Raw genomic sequence first — 27,164 nt, 5'->3', positions numbered from 1 at the left:
CACTCAGAAGAATGAGTAACTAAAAATTACTCCGTTTAATACAACCTATTGGTAGGGAAAAAAATGTGTGTGTTTTTTTTTTAAATTGTAACCACTATCAGTAGCAATTCACAATTCAAAACTAGAGATTAACTGGCAAACTGTTGACCATGTGGGAACAGGGCAGCCATAAAGATGAGCAGCAGCTGAACAACTGGACGTGTGTTGGTTTATTATTATTATTATTATTATTAACAACAACATTTGTCAGTTGCTTTATACCAGGGGCCCCCAAACTAAGGCCCGGGGGCCGGATGTGGCCCAATCACCTTCTAAACGCGGCCCGCGGACAGTCCGGGAATCAGTGTGTTTTTACATGAGCAGAATGTGTGCTTTTATTTAAAATGCATCTCTGGGTTATTTGTGGGGCATAGGAATTCGTTCATTTTTTTTTCCCCTCTTCAAAATATAGTCCGGCCCCCCACAAGGTCTGAGGGACTGTGGACCGGCCCCCTGCTGAAAAAGTTTGCTGACCCCTGCTTCATACAAAATAAAGGCTCAAAGCAACTTAAGATAATATGCAAATAGATAAAATGTTAAAAGCTGGAAAATTTCAAACACAATGTCCAACAACAAAACTCCTAAAATGCTCATGCAACAACACTACAAGTAGGACAGGTCCTACCCCACCCTAGAGGATACCTTAACTACTAAAAGTCTGGGTAAATAGAAACGTCTTAGTCTGGTGCTTTGGGTGCTGCTGTGCACAGACAGGTTCCCTAGGGCAGGATTCAGCAGTTGCACTTTTTGCATGGCTTCCGTGGCATTTGTGCATGATATTTTTGCTGAGGTTGTCTTGGGTTTCTTGCAGTTGACAGCAGGTGGCTTTGTTTTCTTGTTAGAGGATAAAATCAACAAAATATATGCAAATACCATTTATAAGTGAACGGCAAAAATTTCTGAGCTTGTTTTTAGATCCATTCTGAATTGTTAAAAAAAGATGGCAACATTTGTATTATGTATTTTATTATGCAGGGTTACTTATTTGCCTGCTTTTAAATATTTATATTTCTTGCATGTTTTTATTTGTGCCTGGTTTTAAACTAATGTATGCTGTGAGCTGCCTTGCTTTTGAGTCCTGCCCTGGGAGAAAGGTGGGATATTAAACAAACAAATAAATAAAATGCAATTTTATAATTTAAACTTATGAAAGTATTTACGTCACCCTCTCACAAAGCATTGCAGTAGTATAAAAAAAACTTTAAAGGCAGTACAGCCTATTTCTAGGGGTTGTAAACCCTATTTGAGTATAGTACTATAGTAAAAATGCAAAAATGAAGTGACCACTTGGTCCCAACAAACAGAGGTGGAGATGCTTTTTCTCTAGCTGCTGCTTACACTCTTTCTGAGCCCAAGTGCATACGTCATGGAACAAATTAAATGTCAGCATGACAACCATTTCTGCAGTTTGACCACTTGTGCACAAATGCTCATCAGCCTATTAATTCAGAGTAGAGATGGGTTCTCGTTTCAGTCTCATCGGCTTTCAATCACAGGTCCATGCTGTCCTGTTTTGCTTCATGTACAAAAGGTCTGCCTTTGAAGTGTATGTATTTAATGTAATTGTACACCCCAACTTGACACACAGCAGGAAAAATATGTGTTTGTTTCAGAATGTTTTAGTTTTTTTTAACTGTCGATCTGTTTACTGCCCTGGGCTTCTTTGGGAGGAAGGGCAGAATATAAATAAAATAAATTAAAAAAATAATATGAAATATGTCAACTGCAGACAATGGCCTTCTGCATTCTACGTAGGGCAACCAGGCCACTTTATGTAAAAGCATGAATGGGCACAAATCTTTAAACAAATTTGGAATTTTTTTTTTATAAAACCCAGCAGAGGAACATTTCAGCTTCCCTAGATGCTATAATGTCACTAACTTTAAGGTCACCAGCCTTCAACAAAGGAACTTCAAAAGGAAACTGCAATGTGAAACTACTGAATTCAACACATCACTTGTGGACTGAAACCACACTGCATGTGTTAATTGGCTTACCAATGCCAAGATGCCTGTTGTTAAACACTGCTTTCTGTGAATGGCTGCTATTAATAACATTAACACAGCCTGTCATTTTCTGCATTCCAGTACAAAAAACCCCAGCCATGTGTGTTTAACAAAGCTTGTGCCATAACAGAAGCTAGGGCAATACAGTCTAAGACTGTGGCATTCTGCTTGTGCATGGAGGACTTCCCCTTCGTTTTCCTCCTGCAGCCCCCCCAAACATGCTCTGTTAAAGATGCTCGGAGCCAGTTGTGGAAGCTACAGGGGGAGGAGGAAGAACTTGCATCCACTGCCTCCTGATCTCACCCCTAAACTTTAAAGGTGTCATGTTATGGTAGTGCTGCAGGAGACAAAAATAGCTACCCCACTGGAAACTGTGTTACACAGCTATCAATACTCCATTACCTAGTCTAGCCATAAAATCAAGTTAAACTCCCAGGTTTGTCAAAAGGTATGTTCCTGTGCTTCCCCTGCTCTCCACATGCTACAAAGATCTAACTGCTGTGATACAAGATTTTTACTTCTTGCAAATCCACAAGAGTGGTAGCCTTAGAGATCCATGAATCAAAAGAGAAGTAGGGTGGATTTTGAACTGCCTCTGTACACTTGTGGCTCATTTCCCCAGTCAAACAAGGAGGAAGTGAAAGGTATCAAAGTAGCTTTTCTGTAAATATAGCTACGCAAGATTGCCCGGTAAGTGGTGACCCCCGGGAAGAGGCTCAGGTTTTCCCGACAGCACTATATTCAGGCTTGCCAAGGAAACAGACCAGACATCCTGATACTTTGCCTTATGAGACATTAATTTTTTCTTTATGCAGGGCGACCACGACATATCAAAACAAGGGCTAAGATAATGGGGAAAGGAAAGAACAGATCTCTTTTAAATGTTAGAACAATTGTTGACCTTAGGGGAGGCCAACTAGACAAGGACCCTTAAGCAAGTTTATCTAACTTGATTTCTGCCTAAAGTATAGTGAAACACTGTGTCTCCAGCTCCAATGTGTGCTCACTGCTTGTGAGGCAAGGCTGGCTCTCACCTGCAGAGACTGGGCAACCATCAACCTTTTCTCCTGCTGCCTTGCCTTGCCTCGGCTCTGCATTCTGTGTTTTAAAAGTTCCAGGTTAAAAAGTCTTCCTAGTCCCCAAGTCAACATTCTTGCCGTCACCTACCCCAGAACACCTTGCTATGAAGGAAAACTTATTTGGCCTTTTCTCAGAGTCCAGGTTATGAGGAAGAGGCAGAAAAGCCACCAGCATGGAGGACTTCCGGTTTGGCGCCATCCCCGCCGGTCGGGAGAAACCTCGCGTCCGAGGTTTCTCCGTCGCTGCGGGGGGAGGGGGAGTCGAGACTGCTACTCGACCCCCCAAAATCACCAGGTGGAGAGTCCTGGTGCCGTGGGACCCGGCGGGCCCCCCAGGGCGCCTCCCTTGCTCTCCGGTTTGCCCTAGTAAGGGCAGCCGTGACGAGCGAGGTTTGAAGGCATGGGGGCTGTGGGTTCATCGCTAGCTTCGCAGCGGGAAGCGGCGGAGCCAGCGGGGGAGAGCGCCAAATTCTTCTGGGATTCGGCTAATTGGACCTTGTAAGTACCAAATTTGTTTAAAAATAAAAAAAAATTGATTTAATTTGGAAGTTTTGGGAACTCTAAAAACGGAAGTCGGTTCCCTAAACGTTGAAGGAGGAAGCAGTGTAACTTTGAGTTCTGAAGCATTTTATGGATTTTGTAAATAGAAAATTTCTGAAGCTTTTAAGATACAATTGTTCTCTCTCTGAGATATTATTTGGACTGCATAAGCTTGCTGGACTTTATGGACTTTACTGACCTTATGGACTTTATGGATTTTATGGACTTTGAGGATGCCCAAAAGGAAATGGTCTAAGGATTTCAAAATAAATGTCTTGGAACTTTTGTGCAATTTAACAGAAGGATTCAACCAGCTAAATCAGCTAACGGGGACAGTACTAGCTGCGGACTTAGCTGTGCAAGAAAAGGAATTTAAGGCCTTTTGTGAGAGCTATAAGGACAATTACAATGAAGAGGAGAAAATCCGAGGAAAAAAAGATGGATGCAACCCGTCAAGGAAAAGTAGGAAAATTAAGAGGCAGAAAACAACAAGAAGAAAAAATGGGAAATCTGTAGGAAAAAAGAGTGTCCGGAGGAAGGCGGTACAGACTTTGGTTGTTGAAAAACTCTCAAGGACATGTGAGATAAGAATGGAGTACAAACCAGTTTCCCAGGACTGTGGAATTATGGTATTTGAAAGGGAGGGGGTGGGTTGAAAAACGTATGAACTTTGTGGAAACCTCTTTGCTATTATGGTTTGACGTATGGTATGTTAACGGATAATGGTATGGTCTTAAAATGAATGATGAGATAAAGGGGGGAAGGACTTTAAGGTAAATTTAATTTTAAATATGTTGTTGTAATAGATTGGGGAATAACAATGAAAGCTTAGAAATACAGTGAATGTGGAGGATAGTTAAAAATGATGAATTAGATTTATAAATTGGAAAAGTATTTTGTAAGAAATATTGGTAGATGTAAGAAAGGGAGGAAATAAGATTGGGTTTAATTGGTAATAACTGTAAATTAGGTTTTTGTATGGAGTCAACGGGTGGGAGCCGGGGAAGTCCACAAGGCTATGATGATACGTACATTGTAAGTGATTAAATTGGCAAAGTATAAGTGTTTACCCCAGTGAAAGGGGGGTCTATTGGGTATGCTCCTCTTGGTGAGAGAAAGGGGGGTTAGAAAAATTTAATCATGTGTTGTAATTTGACTGAAATTTGGTTATAATTGGAAAAAGCCTAATAAATATTATTTTTTTAAAAAAAGCCACCAGCATGGCTACTACTATTGCAGTGACAAATCACGTTGCTTTAAGTACAGGCGAAACTCAAAAAATTAGAATATCATAGAAAAGTCCATTTATGTAAGCAATTATTTTCACTGGCTACTGGAGTTTAATATATGAGATAGACCCATGACATGCAAAGCGAGGTATGTCAAGCCTTAGTTTGTTATACAGTCATACCCTGGGTTGCGCACACCCCGAGTTGCGGACGTTTGAGTTAAGAACGGCCACAACCTGGAAGCGTTTCTGGAGCGCGCGCAACCACGGGATGCGCAGAACGCTTCTGCACACTTTGCGCATGCGCAGAAGCGCTCAAATCGCGCTACTTCTAGGTTTTTTCTTTTAGGGGGTGTTTGTGTTGCGCATGCCCATGTTACGCAGTGCGATCTGGAACAGATTGCGTGCATAACACGGGGTACCACTGTAATTGTGATGATTATGACGTACAGCTAATGAAAACCCCAAAGTTGAAATTGTTAATATGGGGTTCTCATCAAATGTACGCCATAATAATCACAATTATAACAAATAAAGGCTTGACGTATCTCGCTTTGCATGTCATGAGTCTATCTCGTATATTAGTTTCACCTTTTAAGTTGAATTACTGAAAGTAATGAACCTTTCCACGATATTCTAATTTTTCGAGTTTCACCTGTAAGAGGGGTGCGGGGGGGGCAAAAGGAATTGGGATGTGGTGGTAGGGGGGGAATAATGAGCTGGCTCTGTCCCTGCAAAGAGAAAGATAGGGAGGGCATTGAGCAGCAGCAGCAGCAGCAGCAGCAGCAGCAGCAGCAGCAGCAGCAGCAGCAAAGCATTGGTGGTAGCCGTTGGCCAGACCTGCCAAGAGCCCCCACATGGCTGATGCAGACCCTGTTTCCAACGTGACAAATAAAGCAGCCAACCAAGGCAGGTCTCTGAAGGACCAATTTGGCAGCACAACACACTAGAGGCAGTCACAAAAGGATTAGCTCAGGATTATCAAAGCTGTTTAGTGGACCATAATCACAGTACGTTTTAAGCACTGCTAAGAATAATTGCTCAAGGTATCTCAGGTGACATAGCGGTAATTGCAAAGCATGACACGTTTGTAATTAGAAGGCTCCCTGGGTTCAATGGAGGCTGCTCATATAATGATATCCAGAATATCATTTAACCAAATGGGAAGTGAGCCTGGCTAAAAAGCACCAACTCCAATTAATAGAGGCTTTGCCTTCCCCTCTTTTTGCAGGCTGGAGAAAAGCAAGACAGCACACTAAAACCATTCCCAGAGTTACAACTGCTTGATTTCTTCGCCGTGAATTGCCTCAAACTTGGCTTAGCCTAGAAATATCTCCTCTTTCCTGCTGAAGGGAATGCGGCTTGACAATGCATCTGAAGAGCACAATGTCAATTAAGAATCTAGGTTATTTCTGCTGTCAAATCTAGATGGCAGTTCAAAAATTGAGGAAGAAGACCCTGAATAAAACAGCTTTTAAAGAGCAAATAAGATTCCACAATGAAGCTATGAACTTTAAGTGTGGAAGAGGGCCATGCATCTATTAGCACACCTTCAGAGGATTCAGAGCTCCACCGTCCTTCAGACACTTAATGTGTGCATACAGAAAAAGACTGCCGTTCTCAATTATGTCTTGATAAGCTTCACAGAATTTATTGTGTCCAGAGTTTCATTTGGTTCATAACTCTTAGCCTGGTGAATATTAGGTGAGGTTTCAAGTGTCTATAATGCTGTTAAAAGATGTGCAACAGAAACCTATTCTGTGCATTACTTTCTTGGTGATAAAGAGTTGTTAGTGGCTTTAAGTTCACGGCAGTACATTACTATGTGTCACGATTATGCCAGATGGCTTGCACCAAGTGTCAAATGCTGGCTTCTGCTCAGAAATTGAACTCGTCTCGGAGCATCTGCAAAAGGGCTTGAAAGCTTCTAGATTAAGGCTACTGCCCAAGCATTATTAACCAAATACTTAGAGGAGATTATTGTTCTCTTCCCTTCAGCACGTATAGAAATTGTCTTTTTTTTCCTGAGGAGCAATTAGTCACTGGTACAGCAGCAGGCAACAGCGCCTACCTCTAACAAACCATTTGTCATGGTAATTATAGGATTTCAGGAGACCCAGTCTGCTTCTCCTGAAGTCTATGATTATTTCTCCTTAACATGCACAACACATTATCAAATTGCTGAACTGGAACTTTTAATGTGTCTTTTCTCCATGTACTCACTTGGAATCTATTTTAGCTTCACAATTATTTGCATATCATCTTAGGCTTCCTCTTTTGCAATAACTTCTGGGGCCAAATGTGCATTGCAGAAGTAAGACCCAATTATGATGCAACAAAGAATTACAAATAAAGTGCTTTCCAGTTACACTGAGACCTCTTAAGCAACCCAATACGAAGCTCAGATCAAGAGCTACCATTTTGCTTAATGCAAGCTAGCACAGTATAACACTTTGCCTTATTTATTCTAGATTTTATCCCAGGGGAGCAGCATGGGCATCACTGCCTATATAAAACAGCCAGTAACTTCAGGCTCACAAGCTACACATCACCCTTCCATTTTCCTAATGCCCCTATAAATGATTTCTCATTCTGGTTTGGCCCCAGCTTCTCCATGCAATATGGTGAATGTGGGAGCTTGGTTTGACAGATCTCTTAGGACAGGTGCAACTGACTTTCTTTCTCCTTTGAGATGCTTTGCAAAAGAAAAGGGTCTATGAAAGAGATAATTATTTCAGCAGTTCATCAGAGTTCATACCAACTGCAATATTGCAATTTACAGCAGTCATTGAAATGGCAGTGGCAAGTGAAGAGGAGACGCATTTGCAAAGATGTTACTACAGATAAGGAGATTAGCATTGAAAGACGATGGGAGGAAACGAGAGCCACAGTATGAACAGTGACTAAAAGGGAGAGAAATCCTACCCCAAATCCCATTTGACCTTAAGCCTGGAACAGACACCACCACAAAAATATACAGCACTGAGCACTAGAAACTTTTTAAAACAAAAAGTGTTAAGTCAGGCATAGGCAAATCCGGCCCTCCAGATGTTTTGGGACTACAACTCCCATGATCCCTAGCTAACAGGACCAGTGCTCAGGGATGATGGGAATTGTAGTCCCAAAACATCTGGAGGGCCAAGTTTGCCTATGCCTGTGTTAAGTACTAGGAAGCCAGTAAAGGAGAATTCGGCCGTATTTGGTGCCTATGAGTATTAAAGTACTTGTGCTCTGTGAAAAAGGGCACACACACAAAGTGAAACTGGAAACACAGCCACCCCAGATCCACAGCAGTTTTGGTCATTTTTCACTTACAGCTCTGATGGCAGACCAAGCGATTCAAGTTTTCCTTGTCCGTTTTGCAGCCTTAAAGGTGCACCTTCATCGCATGCCACAGTGCTGCTCACCTTTAATGCAGAGGCCAAGCTGACCATGTGCTCATTCAGGGTACTCTCCGATTCCTTGTAAGTCAGGCAGGTAAACTGATATTCCTCGGGGTCAAAGGCATCTGCTCCCTGTTGCTCCACGTCATTTGCCACCCCCACATAGTAATCCTCAATGTCCCCAGGTTCTTCATCCTCTTCCTCCTCATCACAGTTTGGATCATAGTCCTCTTCATTGCTGTCAGAGCCCTGGCTGTTCATGTCCACAGACATCTTAGTGCTCAGCCAAACTGCGGAGCAGGAGAGTAATGTCCGTTTCTTTTTCAACAACCCTTATCGCTCTTTTGACTTCATTTGAATTCTCTGCCTCCTAAATTTGGGGCAGGGGAAAGGGGGGGGGGGAGAAGGAAAATATATGAGTAAAGTTTAATGCCCACAAAATGCCGGCAAATAACCTGACAAGAACAACAAAATTCACATGGGGGGCAGGGCGGGAATTCAACAAAGTTAAAATAGTAAGTAGTGATGTTCATACACAATGAAGGCAGACCAATTTTTTTGTAAGACACTGAATGCTTATTATTCCTATGCCCAGGTCGCTTCAGGAGTCATGTTCAGATTCCTGCTCCGTGCCTCACTCCCCCTATTCAGTCTACCTCACAGGGCTCCAGCTGCTGCAAAACTGAGTGGGAAAAGAACTGCAATAGACTTGGTAATCTGAAAAGTGCCACAGAAATATATAAGGGGTCGCATGGTCTCCCAGTTCTCCATCTTCTGTCTTAATTGTGCTAATTTGTATTTGTTTCAGTTTTCTAACAGAGAGAGAAAATCAGCTTACGAAAATTAAAAACCGTACACTACACCATACAGATGCAAACAGCCCAGTTTAAAATAATCAAAACGTAACAAAGCTTAACTGCAGACATTCAAATTCCCCACCTAGAAGTGGTAAGGGTTTCCAGTAGTTCAGCTCTCTTTAAATTATTTCACAAAGGACAAACAGTCCTTCTAAAGGTCTTCTAAACCTAACTCCATCTCTGATCCTTCTAAAGGAGTGGAGTGGGCTGACCAGAGGCACAGTGGGGGCCATGCATCGGATGGTAGCAGCACCCTCAGCTGTCTCTCATTGGATGCAAAAATGGGGACAGAACACAACGGAGAAAGCATTCCTTCAGGCCATGTACGCATAACTTCATGGATCAAAATTAACACTTTGAGTAGTGCTTCAAAAGTAAGTGGTGCAGCTCACTGACGATCAGTGCAATATGGCACGTTTGGCCCAATCTCGGTAACAAACTAGCCACTGCATGCTGGAGTAGTCTAAGTTCCTCAACAGCCTTCAAAGACAGCCAGCCCTGTGTCAAGTGCATTACAGTGTGCCAGGCTGGCTCTTCCTAGGGGGCAGAGCTGGTGTAGCTGAATAAGGAGCTCCTGACGACAGCTGCCAAGTGTGCATCAAGTAGAAACGCAGAATCCAGGAGCTCCTCCAAGCTGAAAACCTGTTGGTGCCTACTGTGCTTACGGTATAGACTTGAGAGGAGATAAGGCAACCTGTCAAAGATGGCTTGTACTTTAGGAGGAAGGCAACTCTACCCAGGACAGGTTGTCTACATGCTTCCAAGTCGACTGGTTACACCCCTATCCCTATGGGCTGAACTTCAGTTTGATGAAACATTGGGAAACTTGATCTAACCAGAGGGCTGGATCCAGGATTTATTTTTCATTTTTTAAATTTCACTTTTAATTTGTATATCACCTTTCTATATTGCTATACGTAAGGATTCCAATATCTCACAATTGTTCAAATAAAATTCATCTCCTCTCCATGGTGTTCTGTACACATACGACTGTTCTCTACCTCCTGCTTCCAAAAGTCACTTTTCTGCAAAGGCCTCTCTGAAGTACCACCCCTTTTCACACTGCCCGCCAACAGTTTACCCTCCCCAAACTTTCGCATCTGCCATTTACTTGCCTCATCCGGACGATAACCTTTCTTGGCAAAAATTGCACCTCTGTATAACTAATGGTACTAAATTCTACGCAGAAGCAGGGACAGTGCATAACTCAGGTTCCCATGACCTTTTAAAGTGTCACCATCCCCTTGCTTCACAGCTGAAAAGCAAGCTGGTTGAATTAATAGCTGAATGGTGAAATGGAGAGATGTGCCTGCCTATTGCCCAAGGACTGAAAGATAAGCACACCAAAAGTTATCACATTAACACATCAAATATTCCAAGCTCAGAAGGCAGGAAATTATTAGCAAAGCAACTAATGCAGAGCCCGGCTTAGCCCCTAATATTATCTATTTAAAAGCACACTGATCCTTAGGAGATATCAGAATAGGTAAAGGCAGGATTCTATCTACACCGTTTTTATTTATTTATTTATTTATTTATTTATTTTCTTGTCTATTTACTTTTTATTACTGCTAGCAACCATGACTAGAAGCATTCTCTAAAGAGCTCATCAGCAAAATGAGCAAATCACAGCTTTAGCAAGCTGCAACTTACATCTTCTGATCAACACAGTAAGTAAATCAGAATTACTGATTAAGGTGCATAAAATAGGCCAGAATTAAATACTACACTTCTCTCAGACTGGTCTAGTGGAGGATACACTTAGATCCAGTCTCACAGTTGGTTTACATCCATAAAAAATAACCCGTTTAGCTGCAGGAAAACACAGTCAAATATCAAACACAATCTGATTCTATGCATGTTTACTTGGAAATAAATATCAGCTATTTCAATTAGGCTTACTCCCAGGAAAATGTCCTTATGATTGCTTCCAGAGACTCTCTAAACTCCATATTACTTCTTGGCTTCTGATCCCCAATAATCCTCAAGGCAACTTAACAAGTTACAATGGAGAACATAATGCACCCATCTGACTATAAAACCACAGCAGGGACTTTCCTACACAAGGCAGTAATATTCTATTATATTTACCAAAATGAAAGCTAGCCCATCACACACACATTAGAACCTGCACCTCTATTTTAATGATTCTTTTAAATTCACAACTGTAAATTAGCCAGTAACTGTGAGAAATATAACTATAAAATCCCAGAATGCAAATCATGGGGAGAAAAATCTCAGTTAACTCATGGCATTTCCCATCTCTTAATTTTATAGTATGTTAGGTAGGTATTGCGGTCACTCCAACATGCATTTGATTTGCCCTGTCCTGAGCTCAGCCAGCTTCCGCCAGCTTAAGAGATTGAAGATCAAAAGCTAAATGCTAAATGACCACAAATTTGTTCAAGTACCCCCGAAATGTGCCACAGACAAATCCTTTATATCAGTCTTGCAAGCAGTACTAAGGAGATTATCAGTCCCCTTCCTCACTCCCACTCATCCAAGTTCCTCCTCTTTTCCGTGCCCATTATTACAACCACCATCAATCAATTCCCTATGGGGTTATCCCCATATACCTACCCAGGCATAAAACTGGGGACTTACTCCATGTGAGAAAGGTGGAGAGGGAAAAGTCCACACACATACCCTATCATATGACCTAAGAACAGTCTTGGTGGATGAGGTCAAAAGGCCCATCTAGCCTAGCTTTGTTCTCAGCATGACCAGCCAGGCACCTATGGGAAGCTCATAGGCAGCACATTAGTGCAAAACCACTCCACTGCCTGTGTGACCACAGCAAATGGTGTTCAAAGGCATATTGCCTTCAAGACAGGAGGCAGTGCATCGCCATCATGCTTAGTAGCCACAGATAGCCTTATCTTCCATAAATTTGTCTAATCCCCCTTTAAAGCTTTCTAAGTTGGTGGCCATCACTACATCTTGTGGCAGCTGATTCCATAGTTTCACTGCGTGGTGTGATGTTGTTCTTCCTTTCGCCTGCCTGGAATCTTCCACCATTTAGCTGGCGAGATTAAACTGCGGACTCTAGCATAATGAAAGAGGGGAAAAGACTACACATTGTGTCTGATGTGTACACCTCTTTCCTAAAGCAGCCCCAAAGGTTGTATGTAACCTTTCATTATAGTAGAGTTGCTCCAGCCCCTTGATCTTGGTTGTCCTCTTCTGAACTTTTCTCAGCTCTACAATATTCTTTTTTAAAAGCACAGATCTGTTTCTCGCATGGCCTTTAAGGAATGACTAGTTCTTCTTTAAAGGCAGGGGTGGGGAACCTCACGCTCAGAGAACGAATGCAGCCCTCCAGGCCTCCCTATCTGGTCCTCAGGACTCTCCCCAGGCAGAGGGAGAGCATGGCCTGCTGTACATACCTAACATTTACACTTGTTTTTCTACCCACTGCTAGTTCCCCACCCGTGGTTTAAGGCTAAAGAACTACACATAGGAGAACAGCATTACACCAAGCGTATATGTTACTCTTTCTCTGTGGCAGTAGATATTTGTCAGAAAGCAGAAGAAAATGGATAATTACTAGCTTTTAGTATCACTCACAATCATTGGTTACGGCAGTGGTTTTCAACCAGTGTGCTGTGGCACCCTGGGGTGCCTTGAATGATGGTCAGGGTGCCGCAGTCAACACTGGCCTCCGTCCCTCTTTCCTTCCCTCCCTCCTCTGATGCCCTCTCGCATCTCTGCCTTCCAAAAGCTGGCATGGCTGTTTGCTGCAGCAGCCCTGGCTACAAGGTCCCCAGACAAATGGTGCCTCTGGGGCTGGCCAAGGGTGAGGAGAGATGGGGAGGCTGAGGGAACACTTCACAAGGGGAAGTGTTTGAAAATGGGTGAGGGGCTGCCAGCTCTGCAGGCAAGGGGTGACATAATTGGGCTTCTGAGGCTCGGAGCACATTTCCCCAGAGGCGAGACACAGAAAGAATATAGTTGATCAAGGGAGCTGTGGACTCCAAAAGGTTGAAAACCTCTGGGTTATGGTATAAACCAGGGATGTCCAACAGGTCGATCGCGTTTGTTTACATGAGAGACAGTCAACACAGTGTAAGGGGACTCAGTTGCGGCAGATGCCCAATACAGGTGGCAACTATTTAGCACACATTCAATTGATGTGTGACCACTGGCACATGGGTTGTTTTGGACCCAGAATATGACAGAACAGGCTTATGTGTACTCCCCTGATGCACACAGGGGCCAGGAACACAACCCCCACACACAAATCAGGGGTTGCTTGTACCAGCATTCTCCAACCTGATGTAATAGTAAACATCTGGAGGGCACCAGGTTGGAGAAGGATGCCCAATACATTCACATCTGAATTCTGGGATCAGACACTTCCCCCTGCTCCAAATCAGTCTCTTGTCCTGCAGCCTGTTTGTTTTCATTACTGTCAACAGTAGCCACTAGGAACTGATTAACTCTGTACTAGATTCAGTTGTCTTGGGCAAACTGTAGTGTGACATAAATTGGACCAATAAATTCTATCATCCACATGGGTAACAGTAGTTCAATATCTGTTCCCAAACCTTGGTATGCCGGATTAGGACATTAAGACTATTGCGATTGTTTTGCTACAAAAACTTGACTCGCATAGTGAAGCAACTACAGAGAAACTTCATTTTTTGAAAGGTGACTGGTCCCTTGGATGTTTTGACACAGCTCTGACATGCAAGATCAGCTCAATGTATCAGGGAGAACATATGAAATTTGTGTTGAGCACTTATCTACTGTATGAAATGCCCAGTTTTAAAATCATATTATATAATGCCTTCAGGAGACAGAACATTATGAACCTTAGCCCAAAACTACTTTAAGTAATATTCACACACAATGGTAAATTTGGTAAATGGTAAATTTCAATAATTACATGATTCTTGAGCAGAAACAGCAAACCTGTGACTCTCCAAATACAGTTGGACTTCAGCTCCCATCATTTTCAGCCAGCATGGCCAATGGCCAGGGATTATTGGAGTGGCAGACCAGTAACACCTCAGTAAACCAAGAGTATTCCTTTCAGAACAGGGACCACCTAACATAACAAAAGCAAAGCAACAGGCTCGGTAGCAACCTATCCCTTAACTACCCTAGTCCCAGCAAATTATGCAAATATGTCTGGGACCACAGACTTGGTGAAGGTGACAAAGATGTCTGTATGGCAGTTAACTATGCTCAAGAAGCGAAGCTCACACATTCAAACCTGCCTAGGCAAAAGCTTCCACTTAGAAGTGCCTTCTGTACCACATTGCAAATGCTACCTGTACATATAAAATGTAAAAGTTAAATACATTTCTGCACAGACCCCATCCGCTGCTAAATACTCTGTGGCGATACCCTTCCCCATCATATGAACAGTTAAATGTAGACTGTATGTCTTCTGCAATACACACACTGTGCTTCCTTCCAAGGGATATTATTTACAACCTGTACGCAGACTCACACACAGATGGCACTACTTAAACACCAGCCTACTCCGGAGCCCGGTGCCATCCCAGATGTTTTGGACACACGTGGGTGACGGTAGGTTGAGGGAGGCCAACTTAAAACGTTTAGCACCCACTTGCAGAAATACCTAACCCTAGAACAGCCACTCTGATGCCGAGGCAGATGCGGGGGGTGGAATCATTTTGCATGCGAGTGGTGGTGGGAAGGAACACAGTGCATGGACAAAGAGGCAGCTCCGGCACCATTAACCTACAACGGACCTCTCCCACAATCACCCTCCTCGCCCGCCCCAGTTTCTTTTTCTCTAGGGAGGCTCAGGAAGTGCCTACATTCTTTGGATGAAGCTGGCAGGGCCAAGTGGGCTGGTCCCAAAGGCGGGGGTGGGAGAATGTTTCGCCCCTCACCCACCCACCCTTCCCAATATCCCGCCTGTCTGTGGGAGTGGGGAGAGCGCCGGGACCCCCTCGCGGATTCCCGTGTACTCTGCACCCCTTGTGGGTCTAACGGCAAAGGACCCCCCACCCACAAAAAACCCACCCCGCACCCCTTCCGATCCAAGCCCTGAAACTCACCCTCAGCCCCCACCGCCCACAGGAAGGCGGAACCTCTCCCCGCTCGCCCTCCCCTTCCATGTAAACAAGGCCCGGCTCATCCGCCACCCCCCACCCCCCGTTCCTCCTCCTCCTCTGCGCTCACCCAGAGTGCAGGTAGGGCGGCGTAGAGGCCGCAGCGGCCGCGGTCACGGTGGAAGCAGCTCCCACAGCGAGGCGGGGGGGACGCCGGAAGAGAGCCGGGAAGGGAGAGGGAAATGGGGAGGAGAAGCAAAAGAAGAAGGAAAATCACCTCCCCGCGGGCTCCTCCATTGGTAGCCGGGCCACTGTGGTCTGCGCACCGGAAGCCCCGGCCTCCGGCGTGGCGTCACTTCCGCCGCCGGGAAAAGAATAGGGGCGGGGAGGACGGCGCACTGGGGCGGAGCCGAGCGTCCGTGACGTAGGAGTGCCCTCAGGGGATTTTTTTTTAAAAAAACCTAAAGGCGGGAACGAGCCATTGTGCGTAGTCGGGGGGGGGGTGTCCGTGGGCTGAACCATTAGCGTGGGTGGCTGAGGGGGAGAGCGCTTTCTCCACTCTCGCCCAATTTTTCCTCGTGATAAATTGGTCTCATCCTCCAGGAATTGCAAACATGGGAGAGTCACTGCAATTCCCACCGCTGCCACTTTCCCTTTTAGTGATTTGTAAGCTGCTCTGGGAGACCCTTTTGGCTGAAGAACAGGATTTTAAAATAATAATAATAATAAATCCTAAATCCCTGAAATTTATGCATCTTTATTTGACTGGCGTGGGAGGAGAATGGGATGGCCAGCTCAATGGCTAAGGATCTGTTTCATGTGCAGAAGGTCCCAGCTAGGGCTAGAAGAATGTGTCTGAAATTCTGGAGAGCCACCACCAGTCAGGGTAGACCAGGGGTAGCCGACTTGGTGCCTTCCTGTCACTGGACTACAACACCCATCATTCCTGGCCATTGGCTGGCTGGGATTGATGGGAGTTGTAGTCCAGCAACACCTGGAGCGCACAACTTTGGCTACCACTGGTTTATACAACGTTGAGCAAGATGAACTGATGCTCTGGCTTGGTATAAGGCAGCTTCCTATGTTCTGAATGCCTGCAGATCAAGCTGCCTTTACTGGCACAGCAACAGGGGCTGTTAGGGAAAAAAGTTGTCAACCCCTCTCCCAAGAACACGTGCAAAGGACTGTATCCTATGCCTGTCGTCCCGTCCCCCCCATCTCACCCTGGATACTTCCCCAGCAACCCAGAACATTATAATATCCACACTGTACTTCTGCAGCACATTGAAAATATTTAATTTGATCCAGACCTCAACAGAACCTGTTAACTGCCTTAAAGGCCCTTTGGTAATGTTCCCTGGGTGCAATAATAGGCAACACTCATTCGGAACAGAAGGCAGCCCTGTATCAGGAAGTTTTTCATGTCTGATGTTTTATTATTTTACCCAGCAAACTACAGTGGTACCTCGGGTTACAAACTCCGCTAACCCGGAAGTAGTTGCTTCGGGTTGCGAACTTTGCCCCAGGATGAGAACAGATATTGCGCACTGGCGGCACGGCAGCAGCAGGAGGCCCCATTAGTGAAAGAGTGCCTCAGGTTAAGAACGGTTTCAGGTTAAGAACGGACCTCCAGAATGAATTAAGTTCGTAACCTGAGGTACCACTTGTGCGTCTGCCTGGCCCCACTTCACTAAGACTAGGATTTGCCCTGGAATCTTCTGCAGAAGATCCTCAGCTGATAAATCAATGAAAAGTCTTGAAGTTTGAAAGCTACTATTTAAGACATCGGTTTGCATTAACACTGAGCTGGTACAACAGCCTTGTTGGTGAGCTCTTGACTACCTGCTGCACTTTGCTTATCAAGCTTACTTTGAATTGTCACTCTTCTTCACATTTCATTGCCATTTGCGCCCTTTCTTTTTCTCTCTCTACCATAGGTAGCAGGTGGCAGATCAGGATAAACAGGTAGCTCTCTGAGTGATTTGAAGTACATAAATGTAACCCCAGGCAGGTGACAGCAGAGAGGCTGCAGCGGCAACAGTTGGTGCATTGCAAGAGCAAACTCCAGCAGGTGGCAACAGAGAGGCTACTGTGGCTCTGCAGCTCCAAGCCAATGCGAATTGCTTGGAGCAAGTCTAAGGTGCTACGGGTAGCCCTACACTTCTCCTTCTAGGTGTCATTTCAGCCACCCGTGATTTGGCTATTTGTCCTTTTCTTTTTCTTTTAAATTGATTTTAATATCACCAGTCAACAGTATAACAAAACAAATAACATACATGGAAGAAAACATTCCTATACATAAAATACTCCTTCCACCTATAATGACTTCCGCTCTCCCCATCACGGGCTCCAAGTTTTCAGCTGCATATTATTTATTATCTACCTTATGTTTATCCACAATATCCATAATTTATATAACTTTGCAGGAGTCATTCCAAGCCTGCCAAAGATTTCATATGATTACAAAGTTCTTTTAAATATTATCTGTATTTATCCCATTCTCTTTTGAACCTTTGATCGGGTTGATTCCTGATTCTCCCTGTCATTTTTCTTGCCAATTCTACATCATCCAATAATTTCGCCTGCCATTCCAATTTCGTTGGTATATTCACTAATAGCCAAAGGGTAGAAAGGCGAGAATATGCCATTTGCCCTTTTCAAGCATTCTGCAGAACAATTCCGTATTGTATTCAATCTCTCCTGTTTGTGAAGAGAAAGGGAACCCTTCTCCCTGACTGCATATGTTGACCCCTGCTCTCCTGAGGCCACTTGCGTTTGCGGAAAACCAGCATCTAGCAGTTACTGAGGGTAACTAACTGGCAAGAAAGTGTTGGAATTTTCCATTCCACCTTTAGTTGCAGACATGGGATTCATGTGTGTCACATGTCTGTTTACACTCCAGCACTGCTTGATGCAACAAGTGGAACTTCTGTTGTGTTGTTGTTGCTTTTGCTTTACACACACTCTCTCTCGGAAGAGACGGCAAGGAGAGAGACGACGTGTTTCTTTGTTTCTGATTTATGATATTAATCCGTAGTTTGCTAGTATGTCTTCACAAGCCTCAAGCCTCATTTTGTTGCGCAGTTTGCTCTGCTAAGTAAAGTGTGCCCATGTCAGCAGACTTGGGTCACTGATTTATGTCACACCAGAGGGGCTAGCCAACTGGCCGTTCGACCCCCGGATGCCGACAGAAAGTACAGCCCAGGCAACCTTCTGTTCATTAACTTATTCCAACAATTAGCAACAATTCCAACAATTTCCAACAATTAGCAGTAAAACATAGGGCCAGATTCAACTACGGTGGTACCTCGGGTTACAGACGCTTCAGGTTACAGACTCCGCTAACCCAGAAATAGTGCCTTGGGTTAAGAACTTTGCTTCAGCATGAGAACAGAAATCGTGTGGCTGCGGCGCGGCAGCAGCAGGAGGCCCCATTAGCTAAAGTGGTACCTCAGGTTAAGAACAGTTTCAGGATAAGAACAGACTTCCAGAACAAATTAAGTTCTTAACCCGAGGTACCACTGTAATTGGTCCCACTAGTGGAAGCCTGTGCAAGGATTTTTGCTAGCGCCATGGGGCTTCCAATTCCTTCTGCTCTGCCCCACAACCACCTTGGCAGGGGAGTCTGGAGGCACCCCACCCCCCAGAAGAGCATACAGAGGAAGGAGAGGGGCATTCACTCCATTAAGCTCACACTGATGGAACAATCTCCATAGCGCTACATTTATTTCCTCCCCATAAAGTGTGATTCTATCCAACATGCAAATGAGGGCAGTCTGCTGGGTTCGGATACCACATTTTCTCTGCACTTTCTGCTTCCGCCACTTGGTGGAGTGTATTAATTTTTTTAATACAGCTTTACATAAAAAAGAGCCCAGCTGGCTCAGGCTGGTATCTAGTATCCTGTTCTCACAGTGGTCAACCAGATCCCCATGGGAAGTCCATCTGTCGGACCTGAGCACAACAGCCACTCTCTCCCAACAGTGTTGGGAGTTTCTTTTTGTGTGTATGTGTGGTAATTATACTTTAAAGAGTTGTGCAGATGTTGCCCCCTTTTAATAGTTCTTTCCGCCCCCCCCCCCTAGAAAAACCACACAACGCTTGCTTGTAAAGTTTAATACTGTAATAACATATGACTTTTATGGGCTGTACTTTCTCTTGTCAGATGTACAAGAGAGGTATGTAATACTTACGTTACTGAAACATATTTACATGAATTTGTATCCAACTAATATTTACAGACTGGCTCTGAGGCAGGCACACTCACCTCACACTCGCTGCTCTAACGGTTAAAACTAGGTCAACAGTTGAAAACTGCTGCAAGAGAAAATCTGCCCTTATTCCCTTATGGGGTACACAAGAGCCCTTGCAAAGTCCTCTGCAGTTTCTCCATTGGTAGGAGTAAATGACAGAGGCCAACCAGAGAAAACTGAGAAGCAAAGCAGCTAGTAAGCTTGATCTTTATTGAAGCTGTTGCAACAGAGGTGCTTTTCAGGGAAAAAGACCCAGAACAAAGCCAGCATGCTCTTATAAAGACATTTCAAAATCCCCCTGGAGTCTAGCCCACCCCCAGAAACATCGATCACGGAAGAGGTGTAACCCAAACTCATCACCCAGATGCATCACACCTACACCACACAAAAAGGCGTTATCTGATGTCTCTTCTCAGTAGCCTGGCCATTCCTTTGAGATGTTAATCTTCTTTAATTCCTGGAACAATTAAATCCCTCACCCCTCCTTCCTTGCAGAGACCCATTTGGTAAACATTTGGTCATGTTGAGAGTCAAAATGGTGTGAGACCTGTCTGCCTCAAAAATGTGGCCTGTTTGCTTGGAAAATTAATAACAATAATATATATATATATATATATATATATATATATATATATATATATATATGAATTGTAAATTCTTATAACAAAACTGAAATAACCCGAGGGGTGGGGTGGGGTGGGGTGGAACTGCCTCAGTATATGACATGGTTCTATGCTACAACATTAACCCTTTGCATAGTATTTTGGATGCAACATTCCCACAGTTTTGACTCGTGAAACTGAATTCCTCAACCATCTTGTAGCTGTTACCGATTTACCTCATTACAGGGCTGAGGAAACTGCCTTGGGCAGTGGAATGCCAAGAGGGGGCACCGCACTGCTTCTACCAATGGTGGTGAAGTGGCAACGGCAGCTTCTGGCAAGATCTTGCGAAATCTCATGTGCGCCACAAGATCTCACTAGAATCTGCCGCCGCCGCTTCATGGTGCCGCCACGTGACCCAGGTAAGGGAGACTTCAGCAGGGGTGGGGTGGTACCTTCCCATTTTAGGCGGCAAAATGGGACACACCACCCTTGCCTCGTTCATAGCCTAATAATGGCAGTCTCTATGGGAATTGCAATACATTTAGGGTGCCTCCTGACTCACTGCTGTATAGGGGTGTATAGGAGGGATTCAAGAGCACGCCGAAAAATTAAGTTTGCACAGTTAAAGTGGACTGGAACTCTCTATTGCCCTAGCCTAGTGCAACAAATCTACCTTAAAAAGAGAAAAAAGTCTTTGCTGTTAGGAAAATGACAATTTTGGGGTAAAGTTGACTAGAACTAGGGAGTTGGGGATTAGTTGTAGAAAAACTGCAGAGGAGGCTGCCATTATTGCCACCTTCCTAATGGTAGGACCGGCGCAGGAAGAAGGAATCTCAGCAGAAAAGCAAAAACAAAACAAAACAAAAAACCCTCAACTATGTAAGATTTTTTTTGAAATATATTTAACTTTTGTTTTAAAAAGACAAGCTTTTAAGAAACAAACTATAAAACATTCCAGAGTTTCTGTTCTCTTTTGTGTCTAATCAATCTGTTCAAAGAGTGGTGTTTTGAAAATATTTCTCGGTTGCCTTTTGGCTGCAGCAGTTTACTAAACAGGTGGGAAAAAGCCAGCATTAGTAAGAGGCTCAGCTTGGTGCTTGGAAAGGGGCTGTTTTCCCCCCCCCTGACTTGTAGAGACACCCTTTTAGGCTGTGAGTTGCAACAGCACCAGCTGCTTGGAAGAACATTTCCTGGAAATCCACCCAAAGTGGAGGAAGCAGAAGGGGCCTTGCCCACACGTAGATTCCTCCTGCTGCTACCAGCTCCCAATGTGACTGGGATGAGATAAATTTTAGAACAGTTAGCGGAGAGCCCTACAGCTGCTAATCTTGTGTCTCTTCCTGTGTTTTTCAACGGGGCAGGGGGGGGGATAAAATAAATAATTTCTAAGAATGTACAAAGTGCTTTTCCCTTACTGTTGAACAACACATCTCGCTGTGTGATTTATTGAGCCACAGAACCTCCAGGTCTAAGTTTGTGGCTTTCAGCTTGAGGCCTGGCATTTCTCTCGTTACAAAGCGATAAATGTCCATGAGAATGATCTTATAAATTAAGTGCGTTTCTCTGGCGTTTTTCTGTGCAATGTCAGGGCATGCTTTCCAACCCCGATGCAGCTTTGCTCCAATGTTGAGATACTCAAGCTGTTTTACATCTTCCAAGGAGAGCATGCAGGCAGGGTCCAAATTGCTGACACCATGGTGTGAAACAGCTTCACTGCCATGACACAACACAAACAGAAGGACTTGTTACAAGTTCAGACGTTCCACAGCTGAGCATGTTTTGTAAGTTCTGGAGCTGAGGCCATGCTGAAACGAAGCACTCGCACCTTCGAAAAAGTTTAAATGGAAAGCACCGAGCGCTGCTTTTGCCAACCAGGCCCCACTATCTGTCAGTCTAGACTAGTCCTCCAGATATTTTGGACTACAATGCCCATCAATCCCAGTCAGCACACGGCAGCTGGAGATGCAGGGAATTGCCCTCCAAATCATCTGGAGGGTCCCAAGTTGGTTAAGGCTGATCTAGGCAGTGGTGTCTGTCTGTCTGTCTGTCTGTTTATTATTATTTATATCCCACCCTTAATCTGAAGATCATAGACAAGGGAACAACAATGTCATTAAAATAGGGCAATAAAAAAAAAAATCACAATTTAAAAACATAAAACCTACAGCATATCATACATATCTACCGAACACCAGCAACAGATTCAATAGCCATAAACCTGTATAAAGAAAAAACACACACCATGTTTTGGTCTGGAATCGAAATGACAACATTGCAGGCTAGGGCAGGGAGTTCCAAAGCCAGGGGGCCACCACAGAAAAGGCCCGTTCTATGCATATGATTCCTCATGGCGCAATGTAGAGAAAGGCCTCCCAGGGCTATACTCCCAGAGTAGCAGTGGTTCTCTAGGGACAGGGAAGCCTCTCCTACCATCAGCTCCTGATCCTTTGAGCTGGAGATGCTAGGTCACATGGGTAGGCAAACTAAAGCCCGGGGGCCGAATCCGGCCCAATCACCTTCTAAATCTGGCCCACGGACAGTCTGGGAATCAGTGTGTTTTTACATGAGTAGAATGTGTCCTTTTATTTAAAATGCATCTCTGAGTTATTTGTGGGGCCTGCCTGGTGTTTTCACACGAGAATGTGTGCTTTAAAATGCATCTCTGGGTTATTTGTAGGGCATAGGAATTCGTTCATTTCCACACACACCCCAAATACAGTCTGGCCCACCACATGGTCTGAGGGACTGTGGACCGGCCCACGGCTGAAAAAGGTTGCTGACCCCTGGCATAGGAATTTGTTCAATTCCCCCCCCCCAAAAAAAATATAGTCCAGCCCCCCACAAGGTCTGAGGGACAGTGGACCAGCCTACTGCTGAAAAAGTTTGCTGACCCCTGTGCTAGGACATTGAACCAGGACATTTTGCCTGCTATGAATGTGCTCTTCCACCGGTCTGTGGTCCCAAGGAGAGCCGACCCTGCCAATAAGCAAAGTGAGGCAGCTGCCTCAGGCAGCTGAGCATCATGGAAGGGCAGCAAATAATGGTTTAATATGTTACTGCTGAACTCTTGCTGTTTAAGAGCTGGAAAGTGCTTGTAGGATTCTCCTCCTCAGGAGCCAAGATAACTCGATAGTCTTGAGCATTATGCAGCTTGGGGGCGGGGGTGTCATTCACTGCTCTACTAACATCCAGTAAAACGTTTCAGGCTGGCCTTGGTTCCCACTCTATAATTTATTCCCCTACAGGTGCCAGCCACAGTGTTTCTTATCTGCAAATAAGAGGCCCTTCAGCATAGGTACAGTGGTACCTCGGGTTACAGACGCTTCAGGTTACAGCCTCCGCTAACCCAGAAATAGTACCCCGGGTTAAGAACTTTACTTCAGGATGAGAACAGAAATCGTGTGGCGGCGGCGCAGCAGCGGCGGGATGCCCCATTAGCTAAAGTGGTACCTCAGGTTAAGAACAGTTTCAGGTTAAAAACAGACCTCCAGAACAAATTAGGTTCTTAACCCGAGGTACCACTGTACCTACATAAACATCTTTCTGAAGAAGAAGAAGAAGAAGAAGAGGAAGAAGAAGAAGAAGAGGAGTTTGGAATTTATATCCTGCTTTATCACTACCCAAAGGAGTCTCCAAGCGGCTAACATTCTCCTTTCCCTTCCTCCCCCACAACAAACACTCTGTGAGGTGAGTGGGGCTGAGAGACTTCAAAGAAGTGTGACTAGCCCAAGGTCACCCAGCAGCTGCATGTGGAGGAGCGGAGACACGAACTCGGTTCACCAGATTACTAGTCTACCGCTCTTAACCACTACACCACACTGGCTCTCTTCTAGCCAAAAGTACACAGTTCATAGACTTGCCACATGGCTCTAGCTATGATCCCAGAGGAAAAATATATGTATTTTCATTCATTCTCGTAGCTACAACATTCATGGACTACATTTCCGCACAACTGGCAGTTTACACCAGAAGTTAAAGCAGAGCATTGTCAGAACATAAAACTGAAATGAATCTTAGATGCACGATAATCCAATAGAAATGGAGTCAGTGTCCTCTTATTTTGCATTTACACTGGTCTAAATTAAAATTGCCTTTCAGCCATGAAGCTCAGCCTTCCACAACACAGTGCTTTCCAATTGTTGTTAAACTACAACTCCCATCATCCCTGACTACTAGCCATGTAGCAGGGGCTGATGGGAATTGGAGTCCAGAACATCTGGAGGCACCTGGAGGAAATGCTAGCCTAGCTACTATCTCTAATCTACCCAATTTTTGAAGGAACAGATTTTTTGTCGTCCTAGACTCCTTTGTGGAATGGCAGATACCAACACAATAAATGCAGCAGGCAAATGATATGCATGTGTTCTGTTAAGCTGTGCAAATAAAAGTTGCATAAAATATTGTAGGAATATTTTGTGAAGCAGGGACAGCTGGCACCCATGGAAATGAGAAAGGAAAAGACTCCCTGGAGGAGATAAAATATGCAGCCAGCTTTACAAACCAGTATCTTGCTGTGCAGTGCCTGAAAAATTCCTGTTTTCTGCCAAATATTTAAAAGTTTTCCGTTACAGCAAACATTTGCCTTGCAGAGCTTCATTTTTGGAGTCTTTTTATGCGCTGAGCATGCCTCCATTTTTATGCTGTTTCGTTTATTTTATGGGATTGCTTTGTTTTTAGTTATTGTAAGCTGTTCTGAGTAACTCAGATGCCCTGGAAGGGGGGGGGGTTATATGCTTTCTAAATAAAATAAATATTGGGAGTATAAGGAAAACAGTTCCCAATTTTTCAGAGATTACAAAGCATTGTTGGGCACTTGCCAAAGCCTTAAGAACGACCTCTTAAGCCCCTTCAACTTGCTATGCCCACTTGCCACTGCTGCCTGTTCCTCGTCGTGTCCAAGTGACTAAGCCATGGCAGGAGCAAAGAAGAGAAGGAGCAGCCTCCACTTCAATCAGACTTGGTACCTTCCTGCATTCAAAAGCATGTGCTCTGCAACTGAGGGCTTTCCCACATTTACTTTTTGCCCCACGCTTTCCAGAAACCTGTCTGCTCCATGTCCGAGTGCTCTCTCCTCCTCCTCCTCCTCCTCCTCCTCCTCCTCCTCCTCCTCCACCTTCTTCTTCTTCTTCTTCTTCTTCTTCTTCCCCAGAGCTTTTTCTACAAACACCGAGGGCCTTCTGGTGGTTCCCTTGCTGCAAGAAGCCAAGTTACAGGGAAACAGGCAGAGGGCCTTCTCGGTAGTGGCACCCACCTTGTGGAACGCCCTCCCACCAGATGTCAAAGAGAACAACAACTATCAGACTTTTAGAAGGCATCTGAAGGCAGCCCTGTTTAGTGACGCTTTTAATGTTTAATAGACTACTGCATTTTAATATTCTGTTGGAAGCCGCCAGAGTGGCTGGGGAAACCCAGCCAGATGGGCGGGGTATAAATAAATTAATATTATTATTATTTGCCCTGATTCAACAGCAAATACAGTGGTACCTCTGGTTGCGAATGGGATCCGTTCTGGAGCCCCGTTTGCAACATGAGCAGCCCATATCCTGAAGTGCCGTGTCTGTGCATGTGCACGATGCGATTCGGCGCTTCTGCGCATGCGTGAACTGCCGAACCCGGAAGTAACCTGTCCCGGTACTTCCAGGTTCAGCACATTCATAACCCGTGACGAACGTAACACGCAGTGTTCGTATCCAGAGGTATGACTGTAACGGGTTTGAAAAGCTCCATAGCAAAAACAAAGAAGAAGATGATGAAAAGAACTTGGACATGGAGTTTTAAAGCGTGGACTGTGCCAGGGAAAATGCGGAGAAAATTTAAGTGTGGATAAGTCCCGAACCACGACGGCCTTTCCCCAAAATTGGAGGACTGACAAGTTTTATGACAACTCTGCAATGTTGTCAGGTGTTACTGTCTCCACATTTTAAACTGTGGGAAGTGGGACTGGAGCCGGGAGTGAATGGGTTATGTCAAGCCTCCTTGCAAAGTTGTCTGTTATTATTTTCATATTGTGGTGTGTGGTTGTGCAGGGAGTGGGAAGAGAAAGCTTAGGACGGAGGCAGAGTGATTCGTGATAATTGTGCCCCAGCCACTTCTATACATGGTACAGTTTGCATATTCTTACCACGCAAAAGGTTGCGTACACATTATGCCTTTAAAGTACATTTCTTTTCCTCAAAGAATTTTTGGCACTCTAGTTTACCCTTCACGACATTTACATTTCTCAGCAACCCTTAAAGTTTTTGTGGGGGGTGGTGTGCGTTGTGCTGCGTAAGTGTACACGGTTTTATCTCTTAGGCTCCTGCTACAAGGTTGCAGTCCTATGCATACCTATAGAATACTGAGAGCCAATGTGGTGCAGTGGTTAAAGTTTTGCACTAGGACTCGAGAGACGAGGGTTCGAATCCCAGCTTGTCCATGAAACTCACTGGGTGCCTTGGAGACAGTCACTGTTTCTCAGCCTAAATCTACCTCACAGGGTTGTTGTGTGTTTGAAATAGGGATGAGGGGAACTATGCATGCCAGGCCACCACCTTTGTTCTGACAAAATTACAGGCCAGTGCAGTGTGGTTGGGGGAGATCCCCCCCCCCCAAATCTGGTGGATCTGGTGGACGTTACTGGATGACCCCTCTGGACACGTACGCACACCCATACCCATGAATTTGTAAATCCACCTGTGCTTTGTTACTCAGACCTTAAATAACCCCACCCCACCCCCCTAGCCTAAGGTTACCAGATTTTTTTCATTGAATCTGGGGACTGTTCAACTTCAATGGATTTTGTATGGGGACTGATTTGTAAATCCGGGGACTGTCCCTGGGAAACGGGGGGACGTCTGGTAACCTTACCCTAGCCATCCCCCACTCTCACTCCCCTTTCCCCCTTCTTTTTCCTAATTGTTTAAACCAACTCATGAACCAAGAACTTATACATTGACCACTAATAATGAATCATATGAATCATGATGAATCATGGGTCACGAAGAGTCGCGACACATGGTGACTAAACAACAACAAATGAATCATATGTTGTAGTTATTTCCCCAAATTTATTATGCTACTTTTGTGACATGCAAAATGAAATGAGAAAACTTGGTATACTTATTTGTATAACATTATTCTTGTTTATAAAGTCCAATAAAAAATAA

The 27,164-nt window shown here is 44.5% G+C and overlaps 1 protein-coding gene across 1 annotated transcript in view; it reads right to left on the bottom strand.

Annotated features, from left to right (window-relative positions):
* ARIH2 (ariadne RBR E3 ubiquitin protein ligase 2) overlaps positions 1-15,531 on the bottom strand; it is a 31,217-nt gene extending 15,686 nt beyond the window's left edge. The window contains exons 1-2 of the mRNA XM_033141351.1: positions 15,439-15,531; positions 8,300-8,645 (exon numbers count right to left, since the gene is read on the bottom strand). Coding sequence (XP_032997242.1) covers positions 8,300-8,548 — 249 coding nt within the window. The 5' untranslated portion in view covers positions 8,549-8,645; positions 15,439-15,531. The remainder of the gene's footprint in view (positions 1-8,299; positions 8,646-15,438) is intronic.
* Positions 15,532-27,164: the final 11,633 nt, after the last annotated feature.

The sequence above is a fragment of the Lacerta agilis genome, chromosome 2 (assembly GCF_009819535.1).
Source record: "Lacerta agilis isolate rLacAgi1 chromosome 2, rLacAgi1.pri, whole genome shotgun sequence".
NCBI lineage: Eukaryota > Metazoa > Chordata > Lepidosauria > Squamata > Lacertidae > Lacerta > Lacerta agilis.
The sequence above is the reverse complement of the archived record's forward strand: the minus strand, read 5'-3'. Positions and strand labels throughout refer to the sequence as shown.